The sequence below is a fragment of the Nerophis lumbriciformis genome, linkage group LG12 (genome assembly GCF_033978685.3).
Source record: "Nerophis lumbriciformis linkage group LG12, RoL_Nlum_v2.1, whole genome shotgun sequence".
Lineage (NCBI taxonomy): Eukaryota > Metazoa > Chordata > Actinopteri > Syngnathiformes > Syngnathidae > Nerophis > Nerophis lumbriciformis.
In genome coordinates this window covers 33,915,787-33,930,100 of record NC_084559.2, presented here as the reverse complement: position 1 = coordinate 33,930,100, position 14,314 = coordinate 33,915,787, and the positions used below count along the sequence as shown (strand labels likewise).

At 35.4% G+C, this 14,314-nt stretch overlaps 1 protein-coding gene across 2 annotated transcripts; it reads left to right on the top strand.

Annotated features, from left to right (window-relative positions):
- The first annotated feature begins 4,069 nt into the window (after window positions 1–4,069).
- cfap73 (cilia and flagella associated protein 73) lies at window positions 4,070–14,127 on the top strand. 2 transcript variants are annotated; one of them, XM_061985810.2, is made up of 7 exons: window positions 4,072–4,275; window positions 4,404–4,514; window positions 7,332–7,424; window positions 7,980–8,171; window positions 12,349–12,570; window positions 12,654–12,812; window positions 12,890–14,127. In XM_061985810.2, exons 2-7 carry the CDS (start codon window positions 4,407–4,409, stop codon window positions 12,983–12,985), a joined length of 870 nt encoding a protein of 289 aa, XP_061841794.1. In that variant the 5' UTR covers window positions 4,072–4,275; window positions 4,404–4,406; the 3' UTR covers window positions 12,986–14,127. The 2 variants fall into 2 exon arrangements, with proteins under 2 accessions (XP_061841796.1, XP_061841794.1); XM_061985812.1 differs by having other exon boundaries at window positions 4,070–4,514.
- The last annotated feature ends 187 nt before the right edge of the window (window positions 14,128–14,314 follow it).

The following is a 14,314-nucleotide window of genomic DNA, read 5'->3' as shown; positions in this document are numbered from 1 at the left end:
CAGTGCTCCTGTGTCTATTTTGCCATGATTGGAATTAAATGAAAGCATCAATAATGAGTAACTGATGAAATCAACGAGCATGTTGTGCCCTCGCCTACTGGGCGCAAAAAGACATTCTGTTCTGATAAATCTGAGAAGTAAATGTCGACACAGTGCGGCGGGGAGAACGCCTTCTATTGCCTGTTTACATAATGTACAGCATACGTGTGTAGCCACTACTTTCTCCAATGCCAAATTGAATCGTGTGTTTCCTCTGCTGTTGTTGTCTTGTGATGCAGAGGTAAATGTTACGATGTCATGATATATGACTTCGGCTCATAACAAGCAACTTGAGAAATTTCAAGGCTTATTTTGATATAATGTTAATGATTGTGGCTTACTGTTTATGAAAACCTTAAAAACTTTTCAAAAACTGTAAGGCAATGATCATCAAAATGATAACAAATGAAGGATAGACAGATCTGACTTTGCATGTAAATATTCATCACATATTATCACATATTAGTTTCATATTTGAAGTTTAATTGCTGAAATTAATGCACTTTTGTGCATTATTCAATTTGTTTTAGTTTCACCTGTAAAGCCCCCTTATTTTTTAAGTCAGGGTTTTTCTCTACAAAAAAGCAACAACAACAAATTCAATATAGAGAGTAATAAATAAATAATCCTATAACTGAACTTGTCAATATGATTTTAGAGTTCAGAGTGTAAAGTACAGTTTAGCTGATTCTTATAGTATTATCATCAGTGTATAATATGAATTATAACAATACATCATTATTATCATTATTATATGATTATGTGTGCATCTCCTGGGTGTTAACTCTCCCCTTGTCTTTAAAACCTAGTGACACCTCTTTTCCTAACTTTAATCGAGGGTCTTTGAACGCACCACAGTTATGTGCAATGTGATGCAAAAGTGAAACTTACACATTACATATATTTCGTCTATTCTACCACACATAAATTAATCATATTGTTTCATGATAATTTTACCATATCATTTTACCTTATATTTGACATATTTTGAGCAACTATTTACAAAAAGGAAAGCAGCTATAAGGAGCTACCGGAGAAGTCCTCTCCAAGGTAAATTATATGTACATTATTATTTCCATTCATCCATTTTCTACTGCTTGTCCCTGGAGCCTATCTCAGTTGCATTCAGGAGGAAGGCGGGGTACACCTTACACATTTTATTACTTCATAAAACTACTGTAGCGGTTAGTAGTACATTATTTTGCATTGTTTTTATACAATATTATCTGGGTTTTTTTTTAAAAGCATGTTACATGTTAAAATTGTGCTGTCTTTGTGGAGAGCGAGCACCAATCAAATTGATTTCATTTAATTTCAGTGGGAGACGTGGATTTGCGATACAAGTGTTTTGAGTTAAGAGCTCCATCACAGAACCAATTGTAAACTGAGGTAAAACCGTATGTTAATTTGTTTTGATTTCCTGTCAGCAAAGATAATTTTACTAGACATGCCACTCACTTCAACAGCTGACATCTGCAAAGTAGCTTCCTTCAAGTCATTTTGTTTTGCAAAAAACGGGGGCTAAATGTCAGCTGTGTCAAGCTACGCACATTCTGACATCTCATCTTCTTTCTTCTCTGCTTCCACTTCAGCAGTTAAAAAAGGTCCTCTGATACTAACAAGGGTGTGATTTCTCCATCTCCTCAGCATCACACTTGGCCCATCACTTCACACAACATGCTTTTATTATAATAGCATTCCCTTCCATTAGTATTAATAAAGTACACGCTGTGTGTGTGTGTGTGTGTGTGTGTGTGTGTGTGTGTGTGTGTGTGTGTGTGTGTGTGTGTGTGTGTGTGTGGGTGTGTGTGTGTGTGCGTGTGTGTGTGTGTGTGTGTGTGTGTGTGTGTAAGCAATAAGCTATCCATTCATCAAATATAGATACAGAGGCATCTCAGTGTGTTTTTGTTTTTCCTCTTCATTGCTCTTTGGTCAAGCATATCTCATTGTTTCACAGTGCATTTAGTGTGTGTGTGTGCATAAGACATATTTAAATCTGCAGATGCATTATCCTGGTTCTTCCATGTCACTTCTGTCCTGCCTCACCTAGTAATTATTATGCAAAAATAACAGCACATAACAATTCCATTATGCGAGATAGTGCAACCTGCCTCTGACACCTTGTCTCGTATGTCACAGTCTCAGAGTCTCATACACTCCCTTGGAGGTGACGATAACAGATTTTCATACACAGTATAGGCAAAAATGTATTGCTCATTCACTATATTGAGTCTAATTTTGTCATAAGACAGACAATTGTGTTGATTGTTTGGTTAGATGCAGGTGTATCTATTGTCTCATAGCTTAACGTGTGACACTATGGCAAAGTGTTTTTGTTGTGAATAAGTGCAGTAGCGTGCTGTGGGAACACCAGCGCAAAGGTGTGACATCATTAAGTGGGACTCGGGTGCTTCAAGTGACATATAACACCTGTCAATTATACGACTACTCGTCACTTAGCATTAGGGTCCACCGCAGCTTTTCATTGATCACATTCAGGTGGTTCAAAATTGCGGAACTGAGACTTATTGGCATCTCAAGGGGGACAGTCACTCACCAAATGGTGCTGTTTTTGTTTCTTGTGTATTTTGTATTTAATGCAGCGCAGAGATTGATGACATGAGGTCAAGGCTTATTTAAAAAGCACATTTAAAATTAACAGCTCAAGCTGCCCCAAAGTGCTGTACAAGTTAAGTAAAAATGACAAAGATCAAACAATAAATTGATTAAAAAAAATAAAATAAAGGAAAAAAATGGCAGGAATAAAAACAAAACAAAAATAGCTGTTAAAATCAAATACAACTGAATATAAAATATAAACAGCACTATAAAAGTCTGTAAAATTGTAGCTCAGCTAGAAAAATGTGTTTTAAGTGCTGATTTAACTTATATAGGATTTATATAGGACTTATACCCCTTTTTCATAAAAATTATGATATTATGATAATCACAATAAAATATATTAATGCCGGGAAAAACATTACTTAAATCACAAAAAAGGGTGGCATAACATTTATAAAATGCCAAACAAGTCAGAAAATATAAGTTCAAGCAACAGGGAATTCAATGTTTTGTTTGTGTAAATCGTTATAAATGAACATTTTTATAAAACTATAAACAGCTTCACATTGTAAACTATGTCTGTTTGATGTGTTTATTATTTGTTTTGAAAGGTTCTGATCCTCACATCAAAACTCTAGAAAAGGTGATGGATGAAAGAAGTTGGCACCAGGCACTGTTGTCCACTGCAGAGGACATTACATAAAAAATAAACAGATTTCCGGACAATGTGGAATGTGCTCCCAACAGGTGTAAAAGAAAGGGCATCTCTATCCTCCTTCAAAACCGCAATAAAAGTACACCTCCAGGCAACTTCAACCCTAAACTAACACCCTCCCCGGATTATTAATAATCAAATGTAAATAATCAAATGTAGATACCTTATGTTATGCTTTCTGATCTCTCTCTCTCTCTTTCTCTCTCTCTCTCTCTCTCTCTCTCTCTATGTCCACTACTTGCTGTACATATCCTACCAAGTGTCGACCTACACTATTTCAATGTCCATTTCTCTGTTCTCAATTGTTGATGACTGAAGTGATGATAACAACCAAACCTAACCCCCCCCCCCCCCCCCCCCCCCCCCCCTCTACATCCCACACCCCGGATTGTAAATAATGTAAATAATTCAAATGTATATACCCCGATGATTATCTTGTTTGATGACTATATTATGGTGATAGTATATATCTGATAGTATATATCTGTATTATGAATCAATGGACCCCGACTTAAACAAGTTGAAAAACTTATTCGGGTGTTACCATTTAGTGGTCAATTGTACGGAATATGTACTTCACTGTGCAACCTACTAATAAAAGTCTCAATCAATCAATCAATCAATGTTAATATTGATTTTTCAGAGTTCCCATGTTCATGAACGTACCGTGCCTGAAAGGTGATTGGCGGATAATGCGGAAGTGTCGTTGTGTTTGTGTGTGCACGAGACTAAGGTTTACAAAAAGTTACATTATTCAAAAATAATAATAAAATAATTGTACATTCTTAAAGTGTTTACCTGAAAAAGCGTCCTTCTTGAAGTTCGCGCGTGACTCTTCACAAGTTGTGGTCGTGTTACCATAGCAACCACCGGAAAGAGCTCAATCAACGACTTCGAAAAGTAACCAAAAAAACGATTGGAATTATTAACAAGAGTCTGCCTTAAAACTTGAACACTGCGTGAGTATTTGACTTAATGAATCAACTCTGAAACTCCCCGAGGAGAACATTTCACAGTTCGTTTTTACACGAAGCCGTGTGAACTATCTATCAGTGTTCATTAATGGCGTCCTTGTTATGTGTTCGAGTGTATGATGGCAGCCATGAAGTTCCGTGACAGGAATGACACTCTCGTTGATGTCATGAAGGACCGACAGGAGCAACAACATCTAGTGGGGATACTACAGGAGCGGAAACAGGCAAGGAAATATTATGATATATATATATATATATATATATATATATATATATATATATATATATATATATATATATATATATATATATATATATTTGTGATGATATAAAAAAAAATTCACACAGCTATTAATTGCAATTAAAAAAAAAAAAAACGTTTTAAATTATTTTTTAAAAGCCCAGTTTCATGTATTCATTCATCCATTTTCTACCGCTTGTCCCTTTCGAGGTCGCGGGGGTTGCTGGAGCCTATCTCAGCTGCATTCATGTATGTACTGTATAAAATCATATGGTTGATATACCAAATATTTTAAAAACAACACATTGGTTAGGTCTACAAAATGTTTGGATTGTCATACGTACTTTTTTTAATTTAAAAGTGATAGACACATTTATGATAAGTCACAGAAATGATCCAAAACTGAAAGCAAACAGACAGATGAAAAATGCTGTAAGATCAAAAAATGAATGCGAAAGAAAAATACTGTAAATGTCAAAAACACACACAAACCTACAGCAAAACACAACTGCATGAGAGAAATGAATGAAATTAGTTTATTTCAGTCATATAATCAACCATTTTGTGTGATCAATTTAACAGCACAGATTATACATATTAACAATCATACACATACACACACAAAAAGAAAAAGAATGACCGAAAAAGGAATAGGCTGAAGCCAAGGCTTATATTTGCCTATCCTATACATTCACTGAAAATGAGATTGCCTGGATTGCATCCCTAACTCTTCCGGGCTACAATATACACCCCTCCCCCCACGCCCCTCCCCCTCCGCTACCACCAAACCCCGCCCACCTCAACCACCCCCCCCCCCCCCCCCCCCCCCCAATCTCCCGAAATCGAAGGTCTCAAGGTTGGCAAGTATGCCTAAAACTGAAATACATTTGTATTTTATATTTGTTCTTACTTTACATATTTCAAAAATCAATATCCCTTGTAAATTATAGTTTTCTTCTCTTAATTTAAATAAGATATAAATACAAGCTGGAAGGCTGTTGTTCTTTACTCGAAACACAATTTCCATTGTTTTTAAAAACTGTATGGATTGGTAGGTTCATAGTAGCACGCTTTGTGTATTATTCTAATGACCCTTTTTTTAAGTTTAATTATTGGGTCTATGTTTGTTTTATAGGCATTTCCATAAACTTAAACACAATATGTAAGATATGAAAAAATGAAAGAATAATATATATATATATATATATATATATATATATATATATATATATATATATATATATATATATATATATATATATATATATATATATATATATATATATATATATATATATATATATATATATATATATATATATATATATTGTAGCTGAGATAGGCTCCAGCGCCCCCCGCGACCCTGAGGGAAATAAGCGGTAGAGAATGGATGGATGGATGGATATATATATGCATACATTTCTTATTCAGCATATGTCTTACTTTATAAAGAATAGCAATGAATTTGGATATTTTTCCCTTTATATATTCAATCTGCGGTTTCCAACATAATTTATGATCAATTATTATTCCCAAGACCTTAGTTTAATATACTCTATCAATTTCCACTTGATTTAATTTTGATTTTGCTCCACAATTTGTCTTTGCACCACTAAACACCATAAATGTAGTTTTCTTATAATTTATTGATAACCTATTAATATCAAACCATTTTTTTTAGCTGAAGCAACTCAACCTCTATTATCCTCAACACTTCCTTCAAGTCTTCTCCTGAACAATATACAGTACATTTGTATCATGTGCAAACATAATAAATGCTGCAAGTTACAGAACAAAAGTGGAGCCAGACCTATGCTAACATTGACTACGTTCACACTGCAGGGTAGGATGTCTAATTGTGATTTTTTTTGTCACTTCCGATCTTTTTATCATTCACGTTACAAAATAATGCGATGTCTAATGTAAACGCAATCTGACCCGCGTGTAGACATGACGTCATGGCGTCACACGTGCTGCAGTGTTTACGGAAGTAAAAATGGCTTCAATTCTAGTTGGTCTCAGTCCTGCAGAATTTGTGGAAATTCCAAGGATTTTGTTCAATCAAAGTCAACTTTTTCTGACAAATTATTGTATTTAGAAGATAAAGAAGGAAGAGGGCAAGCATTTTGGCTCTCGCAGTTTGTATGACCTTTGCTTCGATGTTTGCTCTGAAGAGCATGTGGGCGAGAAGTCCACAAAAAATCGCAATTGACCTGCAGTGTGAACAAGGTCATAGATTGCTCTATTTGAAATTGTAAGATATTATGTGTTTAGCATAAACATGAAGAAAAAATTTGCTTTTAATTCTTCCGTCCCGCTCATGTCTTTAAAGTTGGACATTTTCAGGTCTGGCTCCCCTGGTAGCCTGGCAAGCTTTATTTTTGTTCTGGGAACTTGAGTGTGTTTTTGGCATTATTCGCAGCATTTTTCATTTTCAAAAAAAGATTAAATAAATTTAAATTGATGACCAACTTTACTCAGGAGCACAATATATAAAACCTGCAAAACAAAAATGATTAAAACAGGTTTTGCTGATTTTTTTTATTAAAATGAGGAAGTCAGGATTAATGGCTACAATGAGCACGTTTTGCAGTGCGCAGCTTTTTGTTTTCTTCGTTCTATTGTGTGTGGGGGGCGGGGCATAACATAAAATCATTGAGAAGCACTGCCCTAAATGAATATTATCCTCCTATACTATATGTATATATGTGTAATGCATTGTGTTTCACCATTTGTTTTTTACTTGAAACAGTGATGATTTAATATTAATAAAAAAATGTTTTTGTTTGTGGTGTTATAGAAGTTGGAGAGTTTGCAAATGCGTGAAGTGGAGCTGCTCAAGGAAGCAAAGAAGGCCAAAGATCTACTGTCAAGCTTTAATACCTTTCCAAAGGTATACAACAGCTTAACGCTGTAGTTTTTAAACAAGTTGAGTACAAAGTTTACTCAGGAAATTATAACTTATTATGTGCTGTACATTTAAAATGCACACATTGGTTTCAAACATTTTAGTGGTGCTCTGACGGCGCTTAAAAACATGAGCATTCTGTGTCTCTGCTGTGATCATCAATATCATAGAATGCAAGAAATCATGGGACTAACCCAAAAAACATTAAAAAAATAAAAATCAATACTCAAGTGTTGTAGATACATTTATCCTTTTTTACATGGAATGAAATCCAACTTCACACTTACTCTATCTGTATTTGTGTGTCAAAATTTAGCGTTCTTTATTGATTCTTCATAAAGTGATGTAAAGGAGCTACAATGATGCATGGACATATGAAGTATGCATTTAGAAAAAAAAAAAGCTCTAGCCTTGAGTGACTTTGTGTCAGAATAAGGTTTTAGTTCACAATACACACAAATCTTTCATACAGTCCCATAATCCTATATTTTTTGTGTTGGAGCACTGAACCCCCTAAAGTCAACATCTCCCTTTGTGAAGGAGCAAGATGCTGATGAAAACATGAAGAAAGCTGAGAAGGAGAGGAAAGAAGCAAGTGAGAAAGAGACTGAGGTAAAGATGCTACAGGAGGAGTATGCCCACCTGCAGCACAGGAAACAGCAGCTCCTGCATCACATGCACAGAGACACTGTGTATAAGAACTTCATGAAGCAGGTGGTGAAAATAACACAGGTAAGGCAATAAAAAGATGCTTAAATAAATGTGCCGTACAGGAACATTTGGTATACTGTACTGTACAAACGTATGTGCAGTATGCTAACACCGTAGCGCATAAGTACATACTGTATGTACATTACTTTGATTCTGATTAACATTTTAGCTCTCTTATCATTTCCTCAGTGCTTTGGATCCAAAGTTGAAGTATTTTGCATAATGTTCAGTAATATGTATGCTATTCCCATGCGAGGTGGGCTGGTAAAATCATGGCATTAAAACTTAAAAATAAGGACAATTTCAGATTGTTTTCTTTGTCCTACTTTGGCCAAAAATGAAACAAGCACATTCTAAAAATGTACACATCACAAATAATTATATTGGCAAAACACTTCAAGTTAGTTGAAAATTCTGAGGAAAAAATCAGTGCGGTTTCAAAAACACCATGAAGAACGCAATGAACTTAGACTTTGTCTCAATGTATTTACAAAGCAATTAAACATAGAGCACTTCCTGTTTAGGATTCTCTTGTTGGCAGTTCACCATTAAAACGTGTTTTGAAAAGCAACCGGGTGTTTCCTCAAAGCGCCGCATTGGTGAAATCCGCAACTGCCAAAACACATTCATTTATCGATCATTCAAATATTACAATTATAATATAATCAAAACAATCGTCAAAATGACACTAAAGCCGCCGAAATTAAGGTAACATAACTACATACCAATGTTAACACAGTAGATTTAAGCATGAAATAGAATAGAACAAACAATAAATGTAGAAACACACATTTTTCCAATGGAGTTCAGGGTGCACATCGTGCATTCGACCAATTGCAAGCGCTGCATGGAACTCTTATTACAAAGATGATGGTCAAGTAGACTCAAGTCTTTGCATCTTACCGTTTCGTTATTTTATCCGTTGAATGGATAATTTACAATAAAAGAAGGTATTGTGCGTCGATACTGCCGCCGTCTGCTGCCAGCCACAAAAGGAGCAGCTGATTGCTTGCGCCTGCGCTGATTGGAGTAGTAGCAGCCAATCCAGAAGGCTCTTATCTTTAAACAATGTTATGTGTGATGTGGGTTACACTTGAATTGCTATTGCGACATCCAGTGGACACATTTAAAACAGCAGTTTATTTAAAACAGCAATGTATTTCATTAAAAACAAATGCAGCTTATTTTTATATTTAGCACACTGATCTTGTGGTGTAGATTAAACCTGTTTGTGGGCCGTACGTTTGACAGCCCTGGTGTATACCCTGACAACATATACTGCACAATAATACTGTATATGTTCTTCTACAGCATGTAGTAAATTGTGAAAGCACATACGAATTTCTGAAACTGTGTGTGACAAAGTACTATTACAATACTGACCCGGATACCAGATACTATTTTTTCTCTAAGAAAACTGTCTGAAAAAGATATGTTGTTTTATATTATATAACAGGTGGGTGCCGAACAGCTTTTTTTCCTGCCATTCACACACTGTTAAAAGTACCTGGCCAGTTGACAAAACAACAGAGTTATGATGTCAAACTTCACACAATGATGATGATCAAAGAATCAGAGTCGTTAATAATTGGGGGGTTTTATGCATTCTAATAAACGTTAGCAAAGGTCATCTGACAATGGAGCCAAAGGGATTCGCTCTGTTCAGCCTATAAAGCACTCAAAAAAAAAAAAGCAAATATTTTATATACACTCTGTAAATATGTATGTCATTTAGTAACAGGCACATTTATAATAACATGTAATATTTACTTGTTTTAGCCTAAATATATGGAGGATGATCTACAAGTTTTAGAAGCCGTTTGCTAATCAGATCCAACTTTAGTGAAACACTAAGCATCATGCAGCAGTATTGCTAAGTGATGAACAAGAAATACAAACTATGAACATAATTTTCAAAATACTTACTGTACAATGTCTGCTCTCACTGATGATTGCTGACTGATGGGATGTTTATATCTTCCTGTTTAGATGAAGAAGTAATCATAATACACCCGGAGATATAAAAAAAGAAAGGTGGCCGCAAACGAGTGTTTTTTTGTGTCTTTCTCGCCATCTCCATATCTAAGTTTAATGTCAAAGTTGACCAACTTCTCAATGTAGGGCCACAACCTTCTACTATTCAAATTGGGGGCATGAGCTAGAATTAACTTTCACCAGCTCAGAGGCAATGTAGCAGCTCACCGGACCCCGGCTCAATATGTCAACACTGTAGCTGCATAACCTCGTTAGCGCTCTGTGATTATGGTGCCACTAAAAGTAATTTGGCTGCGTTAGCGCTTATAATATAACAATGTCACTGATACTTAGTTAATCATCAGGTCACGAGACGTAAATTATAGTATTATTACCGTTTTTTTAATGGTTATTTAGAGGGTTTTATGGACGCAATAGAGAACTCCCATTAGCTGCATTGTTAGCCACCTCCTACTTGTCGTATTATCAATTTAGAATGCATAAAAAAAGAAAAACCTATGTGTTCTTGTCTTCCATAGGGATTTTGAGTGATAGACAAAATTCCAAAAATGAGCAATTCCCCTTTTAAGATACTTTCTTTTCTGCACTTCGTCTACTATCTACAGTATGTATCTTGGTGTCACGCCACCAGCAATTATGCGCAACCATGACAAATGTAATAATAATGTACAGCATTTCCCTTGGAGATTGGACTTCTACGTTATCTCCCTCCAACTGCTTCTCTGTCAAAGCTTTTCCATATTTTCCTGGATAAATGTTCACCGATTTGGTATTATTTCAACATTCTTGGCTGGTGTTAGACTCATTCTGCTTCAGTATGGTGCTGATCAGCAGTGATACGCTCAAATTGCTTTGCCAAGTCACATTATTGATGATTTAGTTATTTAATTCCTTCCAATGGTTAGACAACAAAGATATGTCCATTTCTCATTATAGACTAATGCCAGAGAGAAAGACATGATCTTTTGGGTGAATCTTACAGGGTTCACTGTGATATTTGCAATGCCAACTAATGGCGGGGAGGCTTGTAATGCAAATTATTGTTTGCAACTTCAAGCATAACAATTAGCTGTTATCGAAAAAAAATTCTCACTGTATTAAATGTTGGAATTTCAACAAATTTTCTCTGGTGAGTCCTTTTAAGATGCAAAGTCGTCTTTGGAAAACACATTTGACATTTTACAATAATAAAAAATATGTAGACAGTATAACACCTTTTATAAAACCCAATGACACATCACAATATCCATCCATCCATTTTAATAAACAAAAATGGGGAGAGCAGTGTTTAAGTAAAGGCTTTGCTTTACAGATGAATAAACACAGTTATGATACAATCTAGGTCAGTGGTTCTTAACCTTGTTGGAGGTACCGAACCCCACCAGTTTCATACGCGCATTCATCGAACCCTTCTCTAGTGAAAAATAAAATGTTTTTTTCTTAATTTAATCTTAGTTTATAAATAATAATCATGAAATTGTGTTACTATATTAAAGAAATACTAATAAAGATATATTTTACAAACAGAAAGTTACAGGAATGTACACATGATCCCATGTTTACATCTCATTGTGCAACGTGTGAATGTTTTAGTGGGAACTAAATGCAATATCTGAAAGGGGTACAAATTATTTCCAAAGCAGGACCCCCACCCAGACATACAATACTAGTGCACAGCTCATGAAAAACAATATTTTTTGTAATTGTCATTGTAAGTGTGCCAAAACACTTATATTACAAAATAATCTCATGGAAATTACTGCTGTCATTTGATTATAATAATAAAACATTTAACTTGTTATTTAGTCAGGTTTGGGATAGGTGTGCTGCAGGTGTGGCCACAGTGCATGTGCACGTCTGACGTCGCTCACATGTGCTCCACTGAATGCTCTAGGAGTTTTTACGTTTGCTCACGCATATGGAAAATTAGAGGGAACATTATTTGGGGGTATCCATAAGACGTCGATAGGGAGAAGTTTTTATTTACACGATTAGTCAGGTGTGTCTTGTCTTCTGCGGCGTAGGCTCCGCCGAACCCCTGAGGCCGACTCACCGAACCCCTAGGGTTCAATCGAACCCAGGTTAAGAACCACTGATCTAGGTATTTTTCCCATACTTTCACAACACTGGGCTAAAGACATTATGGGACTCGCTGACATGTTTAAGGTAACTAGTAATAAATGTAATTGTATTTGTGTTACAGTTTGAAGACGAGGCATCTCTCGCAGGTCAGCTGGAGAGTCTTCTCCGCATCCGAGAACAGCTCTGTGAGAAGCAGAGGCAAGACGAGGAGCAGGTGGACCACCAGAGGAAAACCCTGCTAGCTTTTAACAGCCAGCATCACTTGATGCTTCTGCACAACAGCAACCAGCTGTCACAGCTTCATCGCAAACTGGAGAGGGCCCAACCTGAAGTGGAACACTGGGTATCAAATCTAATCCTCACTGGACAAAGTGTTTTGTTTTTTTATTGTGAGGATTGTCATCTCCTTCTGTTCTCCTCTCACAGGAGACAATGTGGAAACATATCCAGGACACAGCAGCCAAGGAAACGCTCCTGCTGGGCTTGATCAAGATGGCGACGCTCAACCTCTATGAGTCGACAGGCGGCGACGTGGAGGGAGAAAAAGGTGTGGCTCTGGGTGACACTGAGACACAACTGGACAAGGTTTGCACTTTGACAACGAGCACTGAGAAAGATCTGCTCTAAACACATTTCACAGCTGTTCTGTCTTTTTTTTGTAGATCAAGATGTTCATCCAGGACCACAAAGACATTGTGAAATTACACCAAAGTACCACACATAGCAACAACACAGAACATAACACTGTAACTTTATGAAAACATTATTGTGACTGTATTTTATTTTGACATTACATCTAAGTTATTGTGCCTCCATAGGTTTTCCAATATAAAGTGAAAACAGTGTACTTGTATGGAAGTAGAATTGTCTCACTTATATCAACTTATACATATCGATATTATATTAATACATATGCATATATTAATAAATATACAAATACAAATCTGATATGCAAAAAAATAATTTGTATAAATATATTTTTGAGATTTGACAATATATACAAATAAAATGTATAAACATAAAAATGTGACATACAAATAAATCAAGAATTTGTATAAATAAACGTGTATTTGTAAATATATTTTTGAGATTTGAATATAAATATGCTTGATCTTGTATTTGTATTGAATTTGCATTTGTGGATCGCTTTTTTGCTTTTGTGTCTATGAGACATTTCTACCACAAACCAGATGCAAAAATAAAATGTGACCTACAAATTCCCCTGAACAACCAGCCACACTTTGCACTGATAAGAGATCAGTATCTACATCGGGACAAGGTCATTAAACGGCATTGATACAATAAAATAAGCAGCTAGCACGGTCTTCCAGATTAACTGGATAAATTAGCATTAGCTAATAGAACGCTAACGTTAGCTAGCTCAGGCTCGTTGTGCGTTCTCTCTGTAAAGACATGGATTGTTTTTGTGCAGAGAACTCCGGGCATTTTGCATATAATGCATATAATGCTCTGTGACCCAGACCGCTCTGGCTGCAGTGCCCTCTGCTGGTTGCTAAGGGGAGTGTGTAGGTCACATTTATTTGTGCATCTGGTTTGTGGTAGAAATGTCTCATCGACACAAAAGCAAAACAGCCATCCACATATGCAAATTCAATACAAATACAAATACAAAATCAAGCATATTTATATTCAAATCTCAAAAATGTATTTACAAATACACGTTTATTTATACAAATTCTTGACTTATTTGTATGTCACATTTGTATTTGTATCATTTTTATATTTATAAATTGTATTTGTATATATTTTCAAATCTCAAAAATATATTTACAAATATGCATTTATTTATACAAATTATTTATTTATTTGTATATCACATTTGTATTTGTATATTTATTAATATATGCATATGTATTAATATCATATTGATATATATAAGTGAGACAATTCTGCTTCCATAACTTGCTGGTTGCTATGTAGAATATAAACATGTTTTTTTATTATACAATAAATGTATTGTTGGTTCTACACAACTTATACATCCTTATTTTCTTTCATCTATCATTGTTATATGTTTTCCTTTGCCTATTTTTTGGGATTAAAAGAAATGGCATAATAGCAAATCA